The sequence below is a fragment of the Triturus cristatus genome, chromosome 6 (genome assembly GCF_964204655.1).
Source record: "Triturus cristatus chromosome 6, aTriCri1.1, whole genome shotgun sequence".
In the NCBI taxonomy this organism is placed as follows: Eukaryota; Metazoa; Chordata; class Amphibia; order Caudata; family Salamandridae; genus Triturus; species Triturus cristatus.
The window spans coordinates 1,767,334,893-1,767,354,476 of record NC_140589.1 but is presented as its reverse complement, the minus strand read 5'-3'; the positions used below and the strand labels follow the sequence as shown (position 1 = coordinate 1,767,354,476).

Genomic DNA, 19,584 nt, shown 5'->3' with positions numbered 1-19,584 from the left:
GAGGCCACGCTCCTTTTTACACTTCTCTGTGGCGCTTACTGGACGTACCTGGTGGGCTAGTTGACGCCCAAGGACCCTCAGGATTCAAGGGGACTTAATCCCCCAACTTAAAATGCGCCACAGGGCACGTTTGCACACTTGTCACACATCAGGCCACGCCCTGATGCAGCGGAGTCCCCTCCCTGCACCACTGTGCAAACCCGCCCCCTGGAGCGTTGTAAATTGGGGGATTAAATCCCCTTGAGTCCTGAGGGTCTCTGGGGGCCAACTAGCCCACCAGCTACCTCCAGTAAGCGCCACTGAGCTGCGTTGCAGAGAGGTGTAAAAAGGGGCGTGGCCTCTGAACACCTCTCTGCAACGCAGCTCCCTGGCGCATACTGGAGGTACCTGGTGGGCTAGTTGGCCCCCAGGGACCCTCAGTCTTCAAGGGGAATTAATTCCCCAACTTTCAACGCACCAGGGGGCGCGTTTGCTGAGTGCTGCAGGGAGGGGGCGGGGCCTAGCTGCTCAGCCGGCTTTAAAAAAAAAAACATTAAGAAGGGGGGCAGTGTAGCCCCCCCTTCTCTTTCTTTTTTTGGGCCCTGGGGACCCCATCCCCAGGGCCTGACTCCTTTTTTTTTTTTTTTAAATGTAAACGGGAAGAGGGCCGCGTGGGCCCCCCTCCCGTGGCCAATTCCAGCCCCAGGGACCCCATACCCCGGGGCATAGCCACATATATTTTTTTTAAAGGAGGGGGGCTGCGTAAAAAGTAATTAATTAAAATATATAAATTAATATGAGTTTCTGTTATACTTTTTAAAGTTCATTTAGGTGTAATGATGGGTTGTTAGGCTTCAGGGATAGGTAATGTTATGGGGGTAGTTAAGGTTTTATAGGGTTTAGAAATGGGTTGTGTACAAGGACAGTAAGGAGTTTTTAGAGTTCAGGGATGAGTAGTGGTAAGGAGCAGTAATGTGTATTTAGGGTACAGGGATGGGTTGTGTGTAGGACTAGTAGGCAGTTGTAGGGTTCAAGGATTAGTTATGTTAATGGGTAATAAGAGGTTTTTAGGTTTGAAGGGTGGCCAGTATATAGGGGTAATAGGGGTTTTAAGGATCAGGGATGGCTAGTGTATGTGGATAGTTTGTGGTTTTTAGCATTCAGAGATGGGCAGGCATAGTGTATAGAGGTAGAATGGTGTTTTCTATTTAAAAAAATATATATATTTATTTTCATATATTTAATAGTAATGTATTTGAAATGAAATGTAACTTCTTTACAGTGTTATTCGAATAATTAATTTAAAAAATAATTATTGAACATATATTTTATATATAGGTCACTAGAAATAATACCAACTTACCAGTGAAGTTAGGTACTACTGATGTAAGGTACCCAGATGTAATGGTACTGCCAAAGTAATAACCCCTGATATAATCACAGGCTATGTAAAACTGAAATTAGTCCAGGACATCCAGCAATGTTTCAGGTGAGAGTTGCTGTTCCGGCCATGAGGGAGTTCTTCTTTGGGACTTGGAATTTTGTGCGTGCTACTGGTGCCTTATACCTGTTGACACATGGAGGCCTGCCATTGGAACTTGTGGCTGCAGTGGGCTCAGCAATGGAGATGCCTATCGGGCAAGATCTGTGTGCCTGATCAGGTGGCCAGAGCCTTCTGTGTGGATGGCAACAGTAGTGACAGATGTGTCACCTCTGGCCTGGGAGGTCATTTGAACTCAATGGAGTGTGTGTGGACCAGCTCTAGGGCGGATGGATGGAAGCATGTTTAAAAGCACCTGTTGAAGAATTCCTTGTGAATTCTGTAGTTTTCAGGCAACAATAAAAATGACAAGATAACTCTGGTGATTAATATTCCTGCTTGAGAGAGATTGGAGTTTTGTGTAGTGGTAGTTTCCACTCATGTTAAAGTAGTGCAGATGGTTCATATGCCTGCTGCAAAGAACATGTACTCACGAACTGTATTTTATGCGGCTAGCTCAGTAGGTTTCTGCTTTTGTCACAGAGATCCTTATGTTGCTTGCAGTTCATAAGTTACAACCCTTATATAGCACCGTGAGCAATGAACTGTCATCAAGGAGCTGCATGCAAACTGCATGGTATAGGTTACCACCCTGCCAAATATTTCAATACTTATGCTTTTTCCCCAGCATTTCATTATCCTAATGTTGCTGAAAAGGGTTAATTTGTGTAGAAATACATCTTATTAGTAAAGCCAATTACAACCACTGTAGTGAGTTTTAAGTCCCGAGTTAATGCTTCTGCAGACCAAACACTCTTAAATTATACGGTCTACGAGTGTTGGTGACAAGTGACTCCTACATGTTGTAATCCTCATTTTCTTATGTAACATTTCCTGTGGACTGATTTACTCACTTATGGTTCATAGGCTCTGTATAATGTGTGTGTGTTTGATGTAAAGTGCTCCTCCACCCTACACTGGTATGAGTAGCGCTATAAAACAAATGAAATGCATGTGAGAGAGGGGCTGTGGAGAGATGGGGCTCTGATGGAGCGTGGTAGTGAGGGAATTCGTGGAGCAGGAGGCTGGGCGGAGGGCAACAAAGATTGTCCCACTGGGCGCCACCAGCGCTGAAGCCGGGCGTGTGTGTGTGTGTGTGTGTAGATTTATTATCCCCAAAGGAACCATTCGGTCAATAACATGGGACTCGAGACCCAAGAAGTCATCTTCAGACAAAAGAAAAAAAATTGTAGTTTTGCGATGCCGACTGTTGGATGACCCGATTAACTCAACACCTAAGTACCTTGAAGCGATATATTTTTTCAAGGTATGCAGATGTGGAGTTAAGGATAGTACATCAACACTAACCTAGGATGTATGATTATGTTCAGGATATAGTAGTAGTTGATATTCTGGCGTAAATATTTTTGTAGAGGGTGTAAAGCTGAATATTCTGGTAGCACACCGCTTTGCTTCATTGTGGGTGCAAGAACGTTGGCTGTGTTTCTCTGATTGACCAAGCTATTGTCTCCCACTTCTCACCCACATAACCGTTATAGCGCATTGTGTTGTTTTCAAGGCTAGCCGGGGACGTTGCCTATTTGCCAACTAAAATATACCTGGGCATTTTCTGCTTTCGTTCCTTCTGTGTGGATTGGTCTTCATTTTGATTATTGATTACCTGTTTTTTAAAAAACATTTTTTGAGTATTTGAACAGTTTGTATGTACATTTTACTAATTCCTTTTTCCTGATCCATACTTTTCCTGATCTCTAATTGTCTGAATTCCTATTTGAACTCTACTTTTTGTTAAGCCGTCTGCTTCCCATTGTGCAGGCTTCATGCTGTTCACATTCTGGTAAAAAAAATAAAAAAATGCCCTTCAAATCTATCAACGCATACTATATTAGTGAGTGGATTCAGTGTGTGTGATATACATGATTACATGGATCAGTCAGCCCCTTTTGTATCCTTGCTGTGTACTGGAATGTAGCGGGTACTAATGATGGATGCTTTAATACCTCATATGCAGCTGGATGTTTCCAGATTAATCCCATTGAAACTTTGCATGTCTCTCAATTTCATTTTTTATGTTACTTTGTTTTGATTCATTTTCTTTTTTCAGACTGGCTCAGATGTCAATCATGCACAGGAAAACGTTTGGAAAGTTATAACCCAGACCCCAAAAGGCGTTGCGATGACATATTAATGGCAGATTGTGCGCTCTTGAAGGGCTAATTAATAATAACAACAGCATGCATCAGAGGAACGTTATTATAATGATATCAATGAACATATGGCTCTTGGTAATTTGTTCCAAAATGTGCACATAGTTTCCTTACTGGTATTACTGGTATTAGGGGCCCTGCAGCATCTCACCCCAAGAAACCTCCATTCCAAACTACTCGCCCAAACGTGGGTCTCCCCAAAATCCAGCTGGCCATGCCACCCGTCTCTCCCAACCTCATTTCCTATCTGACAGACCCTGTAATCACTGCTGGCTTCTACAAACCCACTTTTCAAGATCGCTTTCATTTTCGGGGAAATGTCTCCTTGCCCATCATCCAGTGTCCCTGTTTCTCATTTTTACTTCCCTGCGCCTAATTCTTTGCATCTTCCTTCTCCGCCACCGCTCATCCCAGGAGAATATCAACCCATCCTTCGTCCAGCAAACTCATCATGTGCCCCTTGAGCCCTCCATAGATGCTTCTTGGACAGGAAAGGCTCCTATCCCTTCACCTGGGCCTGCCTAGTCCAACTCTTAGACCTTTCCCTCCACGTGGTTTCCTAAGCACCCAGCTATACAATCGCCACCATCTTCTGTCCTCAAGAATCCCTCTGCCGGCCTCTACAATCCTTCCAATGGCCGCTTTTCTCCCTCCTCCCTCACTGCTCCAAAACTCTTTAGAGATTACTCTTAAGTGATATCTCTAATGAGCTGTAGTAAAACAACCTAAAAATTCCTTGTAATCATTCAAACAACTGAAATCCATTGAGACTGCACCCACTCATGAATCCATCATTGGCAAATCAACATACCATAACCACATGTAAACAACTTCTCTTCAGCTTTGGACACAGTTGCAATAATATAGAATACCATACCCCTTGTAGACCTGACCAAGCTAGGCTTTGCTATCACTGCCCTCTCCTGGCTTACTCTGGACTTTCACCAGCTGCTCCTCATTGTTGTGGCTTGGCCAGCCCTCCATCCCCACCACACTTCTAGTAGGCAACTCCAAGGCTCAGCTCGAGGACCACTACTCTTCACTTTAAACGTGATACTATTCAGAAGCATCATAGTCCTCACTGAGATCTCTTTCCACCTGTTCACACTCAAGCGTTTAGCCTTTCCCACTCGCACTCCCTCTGTTGTGAATCGCACCACTATTGTGAATTGCACCAACAAGGGGTGTTTTGATGTCTTGCGTTAAACGTGCCCGAGATGGATATCAGCTACATCTCCAATATCACGCCATCTAAATCTCTCCCTACATCTGCAATTCACTCTTGAGACCATCGCCTTCCACTTAACCCACCACGGTGCCAACTCCTTCAAACCTCCAGTCGTCATCAATTGACTTTGATGTCACTGCAGTTCTTGACATCCTTCAGTATCCGTTGAGTGCTACATGATGCATCTTCATTTAGTAACACTTGCTAGTCCTGCTGAAACAAAATTGAAATATTAGATATAAGATGTAATTGTATATATTTCTACCTTTAATTTACCTATTGGAACAGAAATATTGAAATTTCCTTATTTATCCTTTCAGAAAAGCATCATGTCAATGGAAACAGGACAGTTGAACCTTTCCCAGACGGATCACAGATGGCAATTTTTGGTAAGAAATTAGTATTAAACTCAAGTCCTAATAATATAAAATTACTGTTTGCCAATGATTGTTGTTCCAGCAAGAGCTACAGATTTCTTTCTATAGCATAAGTTCTCAATATGTCCGCTCTAATCATTATAGAGCACATTTGTTGACCAATCTGGGATGCAATATATTTGACAATTGATACTTATGACACAATGATGCATCTTATCCTGGTACATCTGCCCTTTAATGACAAGGGAATTAATAATTATTCTGAGCTAGGTGCACACATGACATTACATAGATTGTTTTCTTTTCAGCCATACTATTGCAAATATATAGTAATGCTGCGAACAGCGTTATGTTATGTCACGTAATGTTGCTTCTTTTTTACATTCTGTTTTACATTTAACTGGAAGTGTAGATACAGTTTCGAATAGCAACATTTTTTGTTTTTCATTAAAATATTAAGAGGTTTATTTGTGGTGCCAACATACCATTCAGAGGGCCTCGGGGTGACAGAAGGACTTAGGAGACAAAACATTTCAGACACAAATAATGTATTGAACCATTGATTATGGGGACAACATTTACATGTCCTCCAGAATTGGTGGTTTCCAGCCTGGTGCTTAAGAGGAGTCATTGTTTCCAAGAAAATGAGAGGAAAGTAGTTCTAGACATTTGCTCCACTCACAAAAAGAGTGTTGACCCTCTTTTGTTTCTTTTGTGAATGGATTGACGATTAGTGAAGTGAGCGTATTGACAAGGAGGTGGTTCTGGCGGAATGCGCTGTTAAAGAACACCTCCGTGCATCGAAGGCCTTGTAGCACATGGCCAGGGGTGGGCAGCTTGTGAAAGGGATGGAAGCCAGTGACGTTCTGTTGCATTGTGAATAGAGGCGGGCCAGCAAGCTGCCATGTGTAGAGTTCCTGAAGACAGATTGTCTGGCCCAAGAGGAGGTGAAATTGGAGGTTGTTGTAGTATTTCAGACGGCTAGAGAAGCGGCCTAAGGCCGTTGGCCATGGCTACCATTCTGTGCAGGCTAGATGTAATTCTGCAGAACAAAGATGAAATACGGTGGGATGGCGGGTGGGGGGTTGTCAGGTGATGTGTGAAACTTGGCTATGGAGAGTTGTCTTTAATAGTAGGGCTACAAAATGGACGCCATATGAATTTGTTCCAGGAGTGACCATAAAATAAAACCAATGATCTCTATCTTAGGTGAGGACATTTTCAGACAGATTTTCTTAACATGGTCACTGGTGCCAGAAGGCAAGGGCCCAGCAAGGCAGAAGAGAGGGAGCATTACTGTCCAGTGTGGGCATAATTTGAGTTATGCTGAACAATCGCATAGATTCTGGAAGAGGGTGGAGACATAGATCAAACGGGAAAAAGTACCGCCCTGAAGGACAAAGGATGGGACCTTTACTGTGGCAGAGGAGATGGGGTAGGGAAGCTTTGAGTACATTTCAGCAAGAAGGAGAAGCATCAATGAAGGGTAGGGTTAGAGGAAAGCCTACCAGAGGACAATAACTCTGCTATACGAGAAACCACAGTGACAGGGGACACGAAGAGGCCCATGCCACGCGAACACTGCCCGACTAGACAATTATCCAGAAGCGAGTGCAACTCCAGGGGGGTAATAGGGGAGGGAAGGCAATAGTTTTTATTATTGTTGAGACGAACCAGTTTATATAAATGCAGTACTACATGTATACATGCATACTGAATATGCAAAATATAACATATGAATAATCGAAAAATCAATAAAATCTGGTTTAAAAAAAAACCCAGTGCCAATAGGGAATTTATAGCTAGGAAGTCTGAAAGGAAAAGGTGTGTTGGAGATGGGCCCCCCTTTACCCTTGGGTCACTTGACGTACTTATGGTAAATTCAAGTTTGACTAGTATGATTGTGTTGTGCTTATTAAAGTGTGTGTTGTGTAATGGATGCACACGTGAAAATTGCTGTACTGTTACAGACTTATGCACCCTAAGATGAAAAGTTGTTCATTTAGGTTAGTTATATTTTTATTATACTACAATTGACAAATGATTTTACCTTGAGTGTCTATGATCATTTATTGCTAACAAAATGTGTATGTGCTATCATACTTGTGAAGCATGCTGTGCGGTTTTGTTTTTGTTTGTCTTACATTTGTATGGGAAAGTTTACTGCGGGTGAGGTAATGTGCCTTATACAAATGTGTAAATATTATCTTCGGTTTCTTTCAAGGGCTTCACTAATGCATTTGGAGCAATTGTTGTTGACTAGGGGCCACATGCACAAACCTTTTTGCCAGTCGCAAACGCAAAAATGCCTTTTGACATGTAGAAAGCCCTATTTGCATTTTGGTAACCTATTACCAAACCACAAATTGGGTTTGCGATTTGGTATTAGGAAGGGGCGTGTTTAGGGCATCCCTTCCAAATACCGAACCACAATGATGTGTGTGAATGTTTTGCGACCAAAATGCGGTCGCAAAAAATTTGCAATATACCGCCAATTTCAAATTGGTGGTAACGCATTCGCAAATGGGAATAGATCCCTTGGGGGCCCCTTTCCATTTGTGAATGTTTGTAAAAGCATTTTTTAAAAGCTGGCAGTGGTCCCACGGACCACTGCCTACTCTTAAAAAATGAAAAGACAACTTTACATTATTATGTTTTTTAAAACGTGTCCCGTTTTCCTTAACAGAAAACAGTCTACATCTCAACAAAAAAAAATCCTTTATGGAAAAGCAATCACAGACATGGTGGTCTTCTGACTTCACTGCAGACCCCTGCGATTTCAGCGATACCCAAATGAGTTGCAAACCAAGACCTACCTCATTAATATTCATGAGGTAGGTCTATTTGCGACCCACTGGGAATCGCAAATGAAACTCATTTGAGATAGTGATTTTCTAATTGCGATTCATAGGAAATCGCAATTAGGAACTCGCTGTGTCAACGTTCCATACATGTGGCCCTGGATGCTTAATCATTGCATTATAAGGAATCCTAAAAAAGCTTAATTTTTACTGTGTATTACTACGCCTTGTTTACTGATGCAGCATGTACATAGGTTTCCAGACAGAAATTCACCCCAACCCTTTGAAAATTGCACTGGTCACCCATCAAACAGAGGGTGACTGTCAAGGTGATCTTCATTACTGACAGAGAGTGTTGATCTTGAGGCCCAAAGAACCTTTCTCCAATGTCTAGCTGTATCATCGCCAGAGATCGACATTCGACAACAGGATCACTTCAGCACCCTCGAAAAGGAAGAGTCTCGGTCATGGGGGTGTTGGCTCCGTTGGTGCTGCGTCGCCGGCTTGCTGCCACTGACGTCATTCGGAGGGGGACATGCCCATGCCCCCCCTCGGGCACCCCTACCCACGCTGGCCTGACGACTGGGCGCACAGCTGCTATGGCCTTGAACAATAGACACTAGACGCCTGCCGGCCAGCAGCGGCACGCACACACCACCTGGGAAGCATGCAGGGCGCTTCCAAGATTGCACCGTTTTGGTTACCGTTAAGAGATAAACCACACGAACCCCCTGAGACTGTATAGTTCATAAGCTCACTCGAGTGTTTGGACGGCGACCCGTTGTGAAGCCGACCTTTTGGTATTCTAAACTTTGTTGTTGCCATGTTCAGGCTTTCTATGTTCCCTTTCTTCCCTCTTCCCCTACCCTGCTGGAGATCACGACACTGCACACACATCATCCATTATAGCTGTACGGTGGGAGCGGACTGCTGGACCTGGGGGACCCTTGAGGTGGGGGATGCGCCCTTGGGGAATGGGGGAGATGCGCACGCACATGACCGCTATGGCTAGCATACAAATATGCACCTGGAATGTCAGGGGGATTCACACACCGGCTAGGCGTTACCATATCTATTCGTACCTAAAGCGGCATAAAGTCAACATAGTGCTGCTCCAAGAAACCCATCTGAGCGGGACCGAGGTGCGGGCGCTCCATCGTAGATGGCGAGGGCAACTGTATGCTACGGAATACTCCTCATTCGCTCGCGGAACACTGATATGGGTTCGCCCAGGGACCCCGTGGGAGGCCACTGACACTGTGGTGGATAGTGAGGGCAGGTATAGGGCTGCGCAGGGCAGGCTAGATGGCCACTCTATTACACTGATGTCCCTCTACTCCCCAAATGTTGATCAGGGCGGCTTCCTGGCGCGGCTATCAGCGATCATGGCGACTTGGCATGCAGCTTCATGGATCATAGGGGGTGACTATAACTGCACCTTGGACATCGCACTGGATCGTTCCCCCCCGCCCCCAGCTAATGCCCCTACCAGGGGAGCCACGAAAGCGCTGTTGGAATGGGCCACGCAATGGGATCTGCAAGATGTTTGGCGGCAGCGCAATCCAGGGACGCGGACATACTCCTATTACTCTGGCGCCCACGATTTGCATGTCCGCCTAGACCGCTTCATGGCATCTACAGACCTCCTGCCTCATGTGACAGACACGCAATACATGGGCCGTACGCACTCGGACCACAACCCACACTTCATGTCCATAGCCTGGGCCCGCCCACGCCCCCCTGTACCTACATGGCGCCTACAGCCGGCGCTGTTACTAGATGCGACTTTCCGTGCTGCCCTGCTCGAGCGCGCCGCGCAATATTTTGAGGACAACGCCGGTACGGCAACTGATTCAAGGGTGGAGTGGGACGCCTTCAAGGTAGTGATACGAGGCCACTGTCTGCATGCCCAGGGGCAGATAAGACACCAGCTGGAGAGAGACCTAACCAGGCTGGAATCGGGCTTGCTTGCACGGGAGGGGGAGGCTGTGGATGGGGACGGGGGCCCACTACATGAAGCCCACACGGAGCACACGCGCCTTTTGGAGCGACTTCGCAATGTCAACTACGCTGCACACTCGGCGAGAACTCATCATCTCGGTGACAGACCGGGCAAACTTTTAGCGTGGCTGATCTCGCGGGACGCCCGCTCCGCCCCGGTGACGGCTATACAGGGAGAGGGGGGGGAACTAATGTACACACAAACTGGCATCCATGACGCTTTCACTACCCACTATAGCACATTGTATCGCTCTCGTCTCACAGTCCCTTACTCTGACATAACCGACTATCTCTCCCCCCTGCCAATACCACAGCTGACTATTGCGCAGCAAGACGAACTTGGCGCCCCACTGGAGGCGGACGAGCTCAGAGAGGCCATCTTTCAGCTCTCCAATGGGAAAACCCCAGGCCCGGACGGGCTGCCGGCTGAATTTTACAAGGCTGGCTCGGACATCCTCGTCCCGGAGCTACTGCGAATGTACGCAGCGGCGGCGGAGGGAGCTGCTTTGCCCCCAACGCTGAATGAGGCCACATTGGTCTCTATCCTTAAGCCAGGCAAGGACGGCACGCGAGTAGGCTCTTACCACCCATTGGCTCTGCTAAACACAGACTATAAAATCCTAGCTTCTGTGTTGGCTAGGCGGCTGGCCCCTCATGTACCTGCTCTGGTGCACCGGGACCAAAATGGATTCGTCCCCACACGCCACACTTCCTACAACATCCGCCGCCTCTTTCGGATACAGGAATACGCCACGCAACAGTGGCCAAGGGCGGGATGTCTGATACTGGACTTGGAGAAAGCCTTCGACTCCGTTGAGTGGCCGTACCTGAGGGCGGTTGCAGAGAAATACCGGCTGGGGGGGGGATACAACGCCATGATTGACCTACTTTATAGCAGACCGACTGTCCGAGTCCGCACGGGCCGCATCCTCTCTGATGCTATCCGGGTCCGCAGAGGCACCCGCCAGGGCTGCCCGCTGTCGCCGCTGCTGTTCTCGCTGGCAATGGAACCCCTGGCTGCGACTCTTAGGGCGCACGGACTGGAATGGGGAATCCCATTGGCAGATGGCCTGCACGCGGTATCTCTATACGCAGACGACCTGCTGCTGTACGTCAGGGACATAACTGCCATCCCTGCCTCCCTCGCTGACGTATTCCGCACCTTCGAGGTGATGTCAGGCCTGAGGGTTAACTGGGCCAAGTCGGGAGCCTATCCCTTTGGCCCAACGACGCCTGAATGCGACGTCCGACTGGGAGGGGACAGGTTGCAGTGGCATCCCACCACCTTCCGCTACCTGGGGATTAGAATCTATAGAACCCCGGCAGACGTTTTGGACGGGAATCTCCTCAGAGCTGTCGCATCTGTTCGTGCACAGGTTGGCTACTGGAACACCCTACCCCTCAATGTGCCTAGTCGGGTGGCACTGCCCAAGATGATAGTGCTGCCTCGCCTCTTGTACTATTTTGCAAACCTGCCCTTGTATGTACCCGCCAAGCTGTTCCGCGACCTGGAGGCACTGCTGCGCGGCCTCATCTGGAACAAAGGGAGACCGCGTGTAGCGTTGGCCAAATTATACATGCCCACGGACTCCGGGGGCTTGGCGGTCCCCAATATGGAGCTGTACTACCTCGCGGCGCAGATGCAATGGGTGGCGGGGTGGCTGTGCGGCAAGCAGCTAGAAGACACTGCCTCGCATGCGGCTGCCTGGACGCGGACACAAATCAACACACTGTTCCACCCGATGACCCGTGCGCCCTGCCCCTCCCAGGTCTACCTGGCAGTGGCGCGCAGATGTTTCCTGCGGTGCCTTCGCCTCACACGCGCGACCAAACCGTACGCCCCGGGGTTACCGCTATTGGGCATGCCCGGCCCGACGGGACCGCTCACGGAGGCCCACTTGGCAGGATGGGAGCAGGCAGGAGTAGACACGCTGAGCGATCTGTATGAAGATGGCGACTTGCTTACGTTCGCCGCCCTGGCTGAAGACACGGCGCTCCCGGCGGGGCAGTTCCTCCTGCATGCCTCCCTCATGCAAACACTCACGGCTTCCTGGGGTGACATGGCGGTGGAGCCGCCGACACATACCTTCATCCAATATCTGCATGTTATGGGCAATGGCGCGCATGTCATACATTGGCTAGCGCAGGCACTATTGGCACATTCGCAACCATCCACTTTGGTGCTGAGGGAGCGCTGGGCGGCGGACAGGGGCAGAGACTGGACTGACAAAGAATGGGCGATGATACTGGCCAGCCCGACCAACGTTCCACGCAACTCCCGCTTTAAACTTATACAATATTACATTCTGCAGCGCGCGTATCTCACACCTGAAAAGATAAACAGATATTTCGTGCGGACGGACACTATATGCCAGCGGTGCTCGCTGCCGGGAGCGGACCTCTTACATATGCTATGGCACTGCACTGGTGTACAGGCATACTGGAACGACGTGCTGTCACTAATTGAGCGCGGTGCAGATGGACGATTACCACGCACGTGGGAGGCATGCATATTAGGCTTATACAAGCGCACGAAAGCAAATAAAGTGCAGGCGCGCTTTTGGGACATGGGGCTTGTAACGGCCAAACGCCTGCTCACCAAACATTGGAAAGCAGCGGTCCCCCCGCACATCAGACATTGGAGGGCCTCGTTCGTAAACTGGGCGCAGGCGGAGAGTGCAGTGCTTCTACGTGAGGAAACTGCAGGGCTCCGGAAGTTCCCCATCGCCCAGATTTGGGATGACCTTCTTGCAGCCTTTCAGATGGCCTGCCGGCACCGAGGGATAACCTGAGCCTTTGGAGAACATCGCTGCCCTGCTGGCCGGATGGCGACATCCCTGAGACCATGACAGAGATAGCTCCCGGCCCCCTCTGCTTGCTTGCCCCCCTAGCGCCTCTCGCTTTTTACTCTGCAGGGGGCTGCTGCCAGACATCGCCTGCGATGCGTCTATGGCGCGCGTGCGGGGCTTGCTGCCGCCACAGTTTGAGACGGCGCGCGCGACACTGGGATGCGGGCGCACACGGGAAGATATGACCACTCCGCCCTACTCAGGAACCCCCTCCTAGACACGGAGGAACACCTCCCTCGTACGAGAGGGTAATCTAGGACTACGGACACAGACGCAGCGGGCTCTTGGCCCCCTTTTGACGACCTCCTGCCCCCCCTCCCCCCTTCCTCTCCCCCCCTTCCCCCCCCCCCCCGGCCTGCTGCTCGGCGCGCCTCCCATATGGCCCAGCTGTGCCCCGCTTGACAGCCGCTGTCTCCTCCTACTCTAATGCAGAACGATCTCCACCTCCCCCCTCCCCCCTTACCCTGGACCTCACCCGAGTTTTTGACCCTAGTTCTGATCCCTCCATTCGCACTACACACATGGGGAACAGTTAGGCTGTTGGTTGCGCTCCCTGACCGAACCCATATCCAACCACAGAAACAGTTGCTGGAAGTGTCATCCGACGCCCCCGAGGCGCTGCCCTGCCTAGCGCGCTCTGTGTAGCACTGATGAGGCAGCAATGGCGTGCGCTACGCGCAGGCGGCGGCTATGCCCGGCAAACGCGGAATGATCCACTCGAAACGCACAGCGTTGCATATCAGGCTTATGCAGGCGCTCGGCGGCTTGGGGAGCGCACCACTGAGGGGACGATGGAGAGCCACGCACCACGCGCATAGAGCTGAGCTGCGAAGCTACACACTGGACTCGTCGGATATACATGCTGCCATGTATGTCTTTGTGAGCTATACTGCAACCTCCTCGTCGCGCTCCAGCTTACGCCAAGAGTAGGACACCAGGGCTCCGTTGCCCGGAGACCTTGGCATTTGGTGGTGAACCTGGTGCCTTGCGCGATTCCCCCTACGGGCCTAGGGGTTACTCGACGGCGCCGCAATGTGGGCTGGAACACAGCGCCCTCCTCTCTTGCAGGCAATGCGCTTCCGATGCGACACGACGAAACACAGAAAAGCACCATAGACCCACTTTCACACAATGTACATACCTGATTCCTATACACATGTTCAACTGTTTACCGCCGCCGGACCTCCGGGTTGCCGGCTGAATGGCTGTGTCTCAACATCTAGACATGTATGTCTTTGTATTGCTGATTTGACGCTTTGGTAAATGGAAGTACATTGTAAGTTGATGCAACTACGGTTAATAAAGGTTTTCAAAAAAAAAAAATGGGGGTGTTGGCTCCGTTAGAGCGCCTACTCAAAGGTAATCCATCCTTTGGTGCACAGCATTACCGCATAAATGGATGGAGGTATGGAGGGACGGAGACATGCCTACCCATAGCTCTTCGTTCTTTGGCATGCTGAGCGGAGATCTCTGGGTACTGTAATCAGGCATTCAAGAAGACCCTGAAGAGGAAACCCTCCCGGAGAGTCTCATGCCTGGTCCTGCTGGTCATCACCCCCACTACTGCTTCAAGTTCTGAAACCTTGTCCTCGCCACCCATAGAAATGTCTGACGCATGAGAGACTCATCACGGTGATGGGTAGGTGTGTTATTATTTAGTCTAGTGGGAATGAGTATCCTCAGAAATGTGCGTCGCTCATGACACACGTATATGGACACTTCCGAAAGCGCTTTTCTTGAATGCGCAAGCAGTAAGTCACGGGGGAAGCTGATTCATATCTTCAGCAAGACAGGGAAGTCTCCCTTTTCTTTTCCTGTTAGGTCATGTTTCGAAGAGAACTGGACTTCACATAAGTTCTTAAAGGACTGAGGCCAGTTGTAAATTTGTAAATTTGGAAGTAGCCTTCAACCAATGGCTTGCTGACAATCTAGAGTCGTACACCCACTTTCCCAGTAGTATGATGAGTTTCCCGCTCACGAAGGGTTGACTTGTGGCAAAGCAAATTGTACAGTGTCTTTTCTGTCAAATTCCAATATGGCAAAACAGCCTCTTGCCAAGTTTGTCCATGACAAATGTGCCAACCAATGTCCACAGTCTGTGGACGATGGAAAGGTGGATATAAGAAGCTAACAATGTTCATTTACACATCTCTGTGAAAGGCAACCAGGTGGCCTCTCCCTAAAGTGCTGCTTTTGGCTAGGAAGGTTTAGAAAGTGGCCAGGGCACTGATAGATTAATGAGATGCTCTGTCCAAACAAAGGTATAATGACCCTTACTCAAATGCAGACTTCTTAGAATTGGCCTCATCACCTAACGCAATTTCAGGCTGTCCTGCGACCAGATAGAAACAGTGTTAAACAGAGCCCATCTGGCTGACAGCTGTTTATCAGGCCTTACATCACAGGAGAAGGCAGCAAACCAGAGCTCCAAAATGTGTAAGACTTGAGTGGCAGGTGCAATTCCCAAAGGCAAGCATAGCTCGAATGTCACCCCTTTTACTTTCCCCTGTAGGACCTCAGTGTCTGTGTGATTCATGGGGATATTCACGTGCATTGCTGGCTTGCGCCTGTTTTCTAAATTCTGTATGTGTCGATGGATTGTGTACATTGGTAGACCTACCATGCAGCTTTGGAAGAAAAAACACATTTGAAACAGATGACATCAAGCATGGACGTCTTTTTGTGAAGCAAGAACAGAGCCCCGCACTAGTTCTGATCAATACTCCCATTTCCTAGTTCAGGAAGTGGTTTTAGCCCCAAGAGGCCCCACAGGGTGTATCTTACCAAAAGCATCTGTGTGCGAGTTCACTAAGTACATGTTTTGCAGCATTGATTTTCAAAGTGAATATACTGTTCTCCTTTCCTTCTTCATGATGGAGATGGATTCTGTAAGCGGCCTACTATTAATTAAAGAATGAATGAATGAATGAATGAATGAATTCAATCAATTAAATAAAAAAAAGCCTTTAGACTCAAAGGTGTTAAAATAAAATCCTCTACCATTTTTGCCATATACTGTTTCCTAAAACTGATAGCATTATTACCGTCTAATATGGGGCTGCCTTTCTAGCATTATCTTTTTTTAAATAAACTCTTCACCTGAATGTTATTTTCTTGTTCAGTCTTCCGCTTTTATTTGTTGTTTAATATTTAACAAATTGTGTTCTTTTGATCGACTCTGGTGGACATGCCCTTAATAAGTCTTTATTTTGCCAGCCATTTCTTAGGTACACTAATGGCCTTGTCAGAACTTGTTTTCTGCATAGGCATAAATATGTGTCACGTGTTAGAGTTGAGGAAGATTATTTGTGCCAAAGCCCCATACTTACTAGTTGGGAAATGTCCAGATAATTGCCTTGATTCCGTGTACGTCCTTCTCTTCAAGCCTTCGGCATAGAAATCGTGCCTTACTGTAATTTTGTGCTTCACTTTGTATTGACTTGTGTGCTGATTGGACCTTTCTTGGTGCTATAGTTGGCGCTTATTGCGCGTGCTTGGTTGGCAGGCGGTTCCTTGCTAGTGCTGCTCATTAAAACCACAGACAGACCATGTCCATTAAAACACCTTCTGTGGCTTGCTCTTGCTTCTAGTCTGGTCGGCTCTTCGTCGTATCGATAACATTATTAAGTGATTTCTATTTTTAGGTCTCGCCTAGCTATTGCGTAGCAATCGCTATGCGAGACTCTAGTAAGAGGGGCTCCCAAAAGTGCTCCCAAAAGTGGATTGCATGGCGAGCACGCACACAATCACGTGCATCGTGCCGCCATGCAATCCGGGAAGCGCTTCAGCCCACTGGCGCCCTCGGCATCAAACTTCAAAGGGTCCGTCCCCCGCCTGGAATGCACTCCCCCGCCCCCGCCAAGCGCGCGCCCCACGCTCCGCTGCGTCACAAATTTGCTTTCACTTTTTCTTTATTTGCGTATCCATCCTTCTCATTCGTCCTTACATTATCCCTCTCGAGCCTCTTTCGCTTTCCTGATTTCACACCTCCCCCTCCTTTCATTTCCGTTCACTCTTTCTTCCGTGCCTTCTCTTGCCCACTATTCTCCTCCGTCGTCTTCCGCTACTCTTTCTTCCTCTCTTTCTCCATATCATTGTCTAAACTCATTCCCGCGTTCTGTGTCCCAATCCATCTATCCGCCCCATCCCTTTATCTCCCGTCCATCGCACTGTAAATACGTCCATACCTGTACAACATCACGAGCTGCACAATGAAAAGAATCCCCCAAAGTTTTTTTTTAATAAAGTGCATCACATTTAATGTTTAGACCATGAGCAAAGGTGGTGGGAGGCGAGGTACACTGCCTTATTAAAATGCATTCGAAACACATGGACATGAGCTGTTACAGTGGCACCGACCCATGCACCTGCAATGGACCCGTCTCCTAATTTACATAGTGCACACAGGGTTCAAATCTTTCTCTTGGTGCCTCAGCCATAATTGTTAAAGGTAGCACAACACTAACAGGTCTTCAATATTCCTTATTCACAAACTGGACAGATCTCATTAAAGTTAGACACAGCCTGATCTCCAACTGAACCCGGGGCAACAGAAAGTAGTCCGAGCATCAACCAATGCGTAATATTCAAGCTGCACACCCCCTTTGCAGCAACACACGCTTCATTTGTAAGTACTTGCAGATCTCAAAAACGCACGAGCTCTACAGAACTAAGCGACCGAAAGGATGAAACGCAACACAGCCACAAAGTAAAACAAACAATCATTTGCAATCCAATAGGTCTTGCATTTATACGAGTTTGAGCTCTTGGCATTGTAAATGACAATGCTTTTTATTTAAGTTTGTTTTTTTAAAACATAAATAAAAGGCACTGTCATTTACAATGCTAATAGCTCAAACTCTCGCAAATGCGAGACCTATTGCATTCCAAATGCTTGTTTCAGAATTGCCAGAGGCTTTCTTTCATTTGTTCCACTTTTGGAATTTTCAATTTGTTATTTTTATGAAGAGCTCTTTTGAGGAGCCTCAAAAGCCTACTGTGGCGAGCATGTGGCATTTGTGTTCTATTGACCCATTCAGGATCTATTTAGAGCTTTACACTGAAACTTTACGATTTCCTAAATCCAGTGATTGGGAAATGCTTGGCCAATAGTACAATGTTAATACTGTATGCACTGCATGAACTTGCAGGTGTGTGTGCTTATACAGAAACTTATGTTGTGCATCTTTTGATATTTGTTCAGCCTGGAAACTAAATCCCCTCTTCAGCGGTCAAAGTGAAAAGCAAATTCCATGAGTTATTGTAGATGTGCCACTAAGGCTCACTGTAGACTGGAGTGGATCAACAGAGTCGGTGACAGGGAAAGTAAAACATAAAGAAGCAGAAACCAAGTGTTGGTCCTGCAGGGTAGCATCTTCAGCAGCTTGTCACCCTTTGCACGTTACTGGGACTATCATGGGTATGTACAAAAAGTGAGCAGACGGTTCAAGTAATCTTTTATGACAAAGATTGGATTTGTGCTAATCAGAGAAGCAATAAAGGTATGAAAATATTTCAATCTGCAATTTGTGCTGTACTTTTCGGAAGTAAGGACTGAGTCTACACTCTCCCTACATTGTAGGGACGCCTAGCGTAGGTCCCAGTAGTGTGTAGGGGAATTACTACTTGCTGATAGGGGGGATGTGTGGATTGGAAGTAATCATGAGCAATACATTTGAGTAATTAACATGCTAGTACAATGGGCAGATCTCAGAGGAGGTAGAGGAACATGGGAAGAGGACTCAGGAGCAAACCTGTAAGCAACTTGCTGCACATTAGTAGCCACATATAGAGAATGTACATGGTTGTGGGTAAGATGCAGATACAGGTGGCCAGAATTATATTTTATCATGTGAGTGCAACAGGAGAGACTATCAGTAAGCCCCATGACTACATTAAATCTTTACTGGATGGCCCTAGATACCCGGCACCTGAAAGAGAGCCTTATGTAGCTACAACTAACTTTCGAACTGGATACAGTCTCAGGACTGTCGGGGAATGTAAGTGGGGTAAATAACCTCTCAAGGAGGTAGATGATTTGTTTATTATTATATAATTTTTTTTTGTTTTTAAAGTTACAACATCATTCGCCTACATCCATTGGCAGGCGAAGAGACAGTAAACAGAAGGAGAAAAGGGGTGGCGGGATCAGACCGTAAGTAGGGAAAGGGAAACAAAACAATGATAGTATCATTTTGATTCTGTCTTCACCCGTACCTATTAACAACATTGGTTATCAGCCTGGGTGTTGGATGTGAGGCGCAGGACACATAGGTATATTGGACAGGAGAGTTCACGAAATGTGGTGCATGGATGTTTTATGCACGACCTCCACGTTTTCTCAAATGTTGGTAAGGTGTGCTTTGTAACCACTGTTAGCTTTTCCATGCCCAGTAAATGTCAAAACCACGGGAACTCCTCGGGATCCAGTCGATGCTCTAAGGGGTCCACCTCTCAACATCCCCAACTCTAACACCTGAAGTACAGAGTTTTAGGGCGATCAAGTGAGGGAAAGGAATTAGGGTGGGAACAGCCGGGAAAGGGAGACCTGTAACCAAAAAACACATAGATTATTACATGCCTGCAATTCTATCTACTCTCAAAAGGTCTCACAAGGTAAACAAGTTCCACCAGCAGCGGTG

At 47.5% G+C, this 19,584-nt stretch overlaps 1 protein-coding gene across 1 annotated transcript in view; it reads left to right on the top strand.

Annotated features, from left to right (window-relative positions):
- MSRA (methionine sulfoxide reductase A) overlaps positions 1 to 19,584 on the top strand; it is a 907,683-nt gene that overhangs the window by 312,248 nt on the left and 575,851 nt on the right. Inside the window, exon 2 of the mRNA XM_085613039.1 lies at positions 5,236 to 5,304. Within this exon, the coding sequence (XP_085469165.1) occupies positions 5,236 to 5,304 (69 nt within the window). The remainder of the gene's footprint in view (positions 1 to 5,235; positions 5,305 to 19,584) is intronic.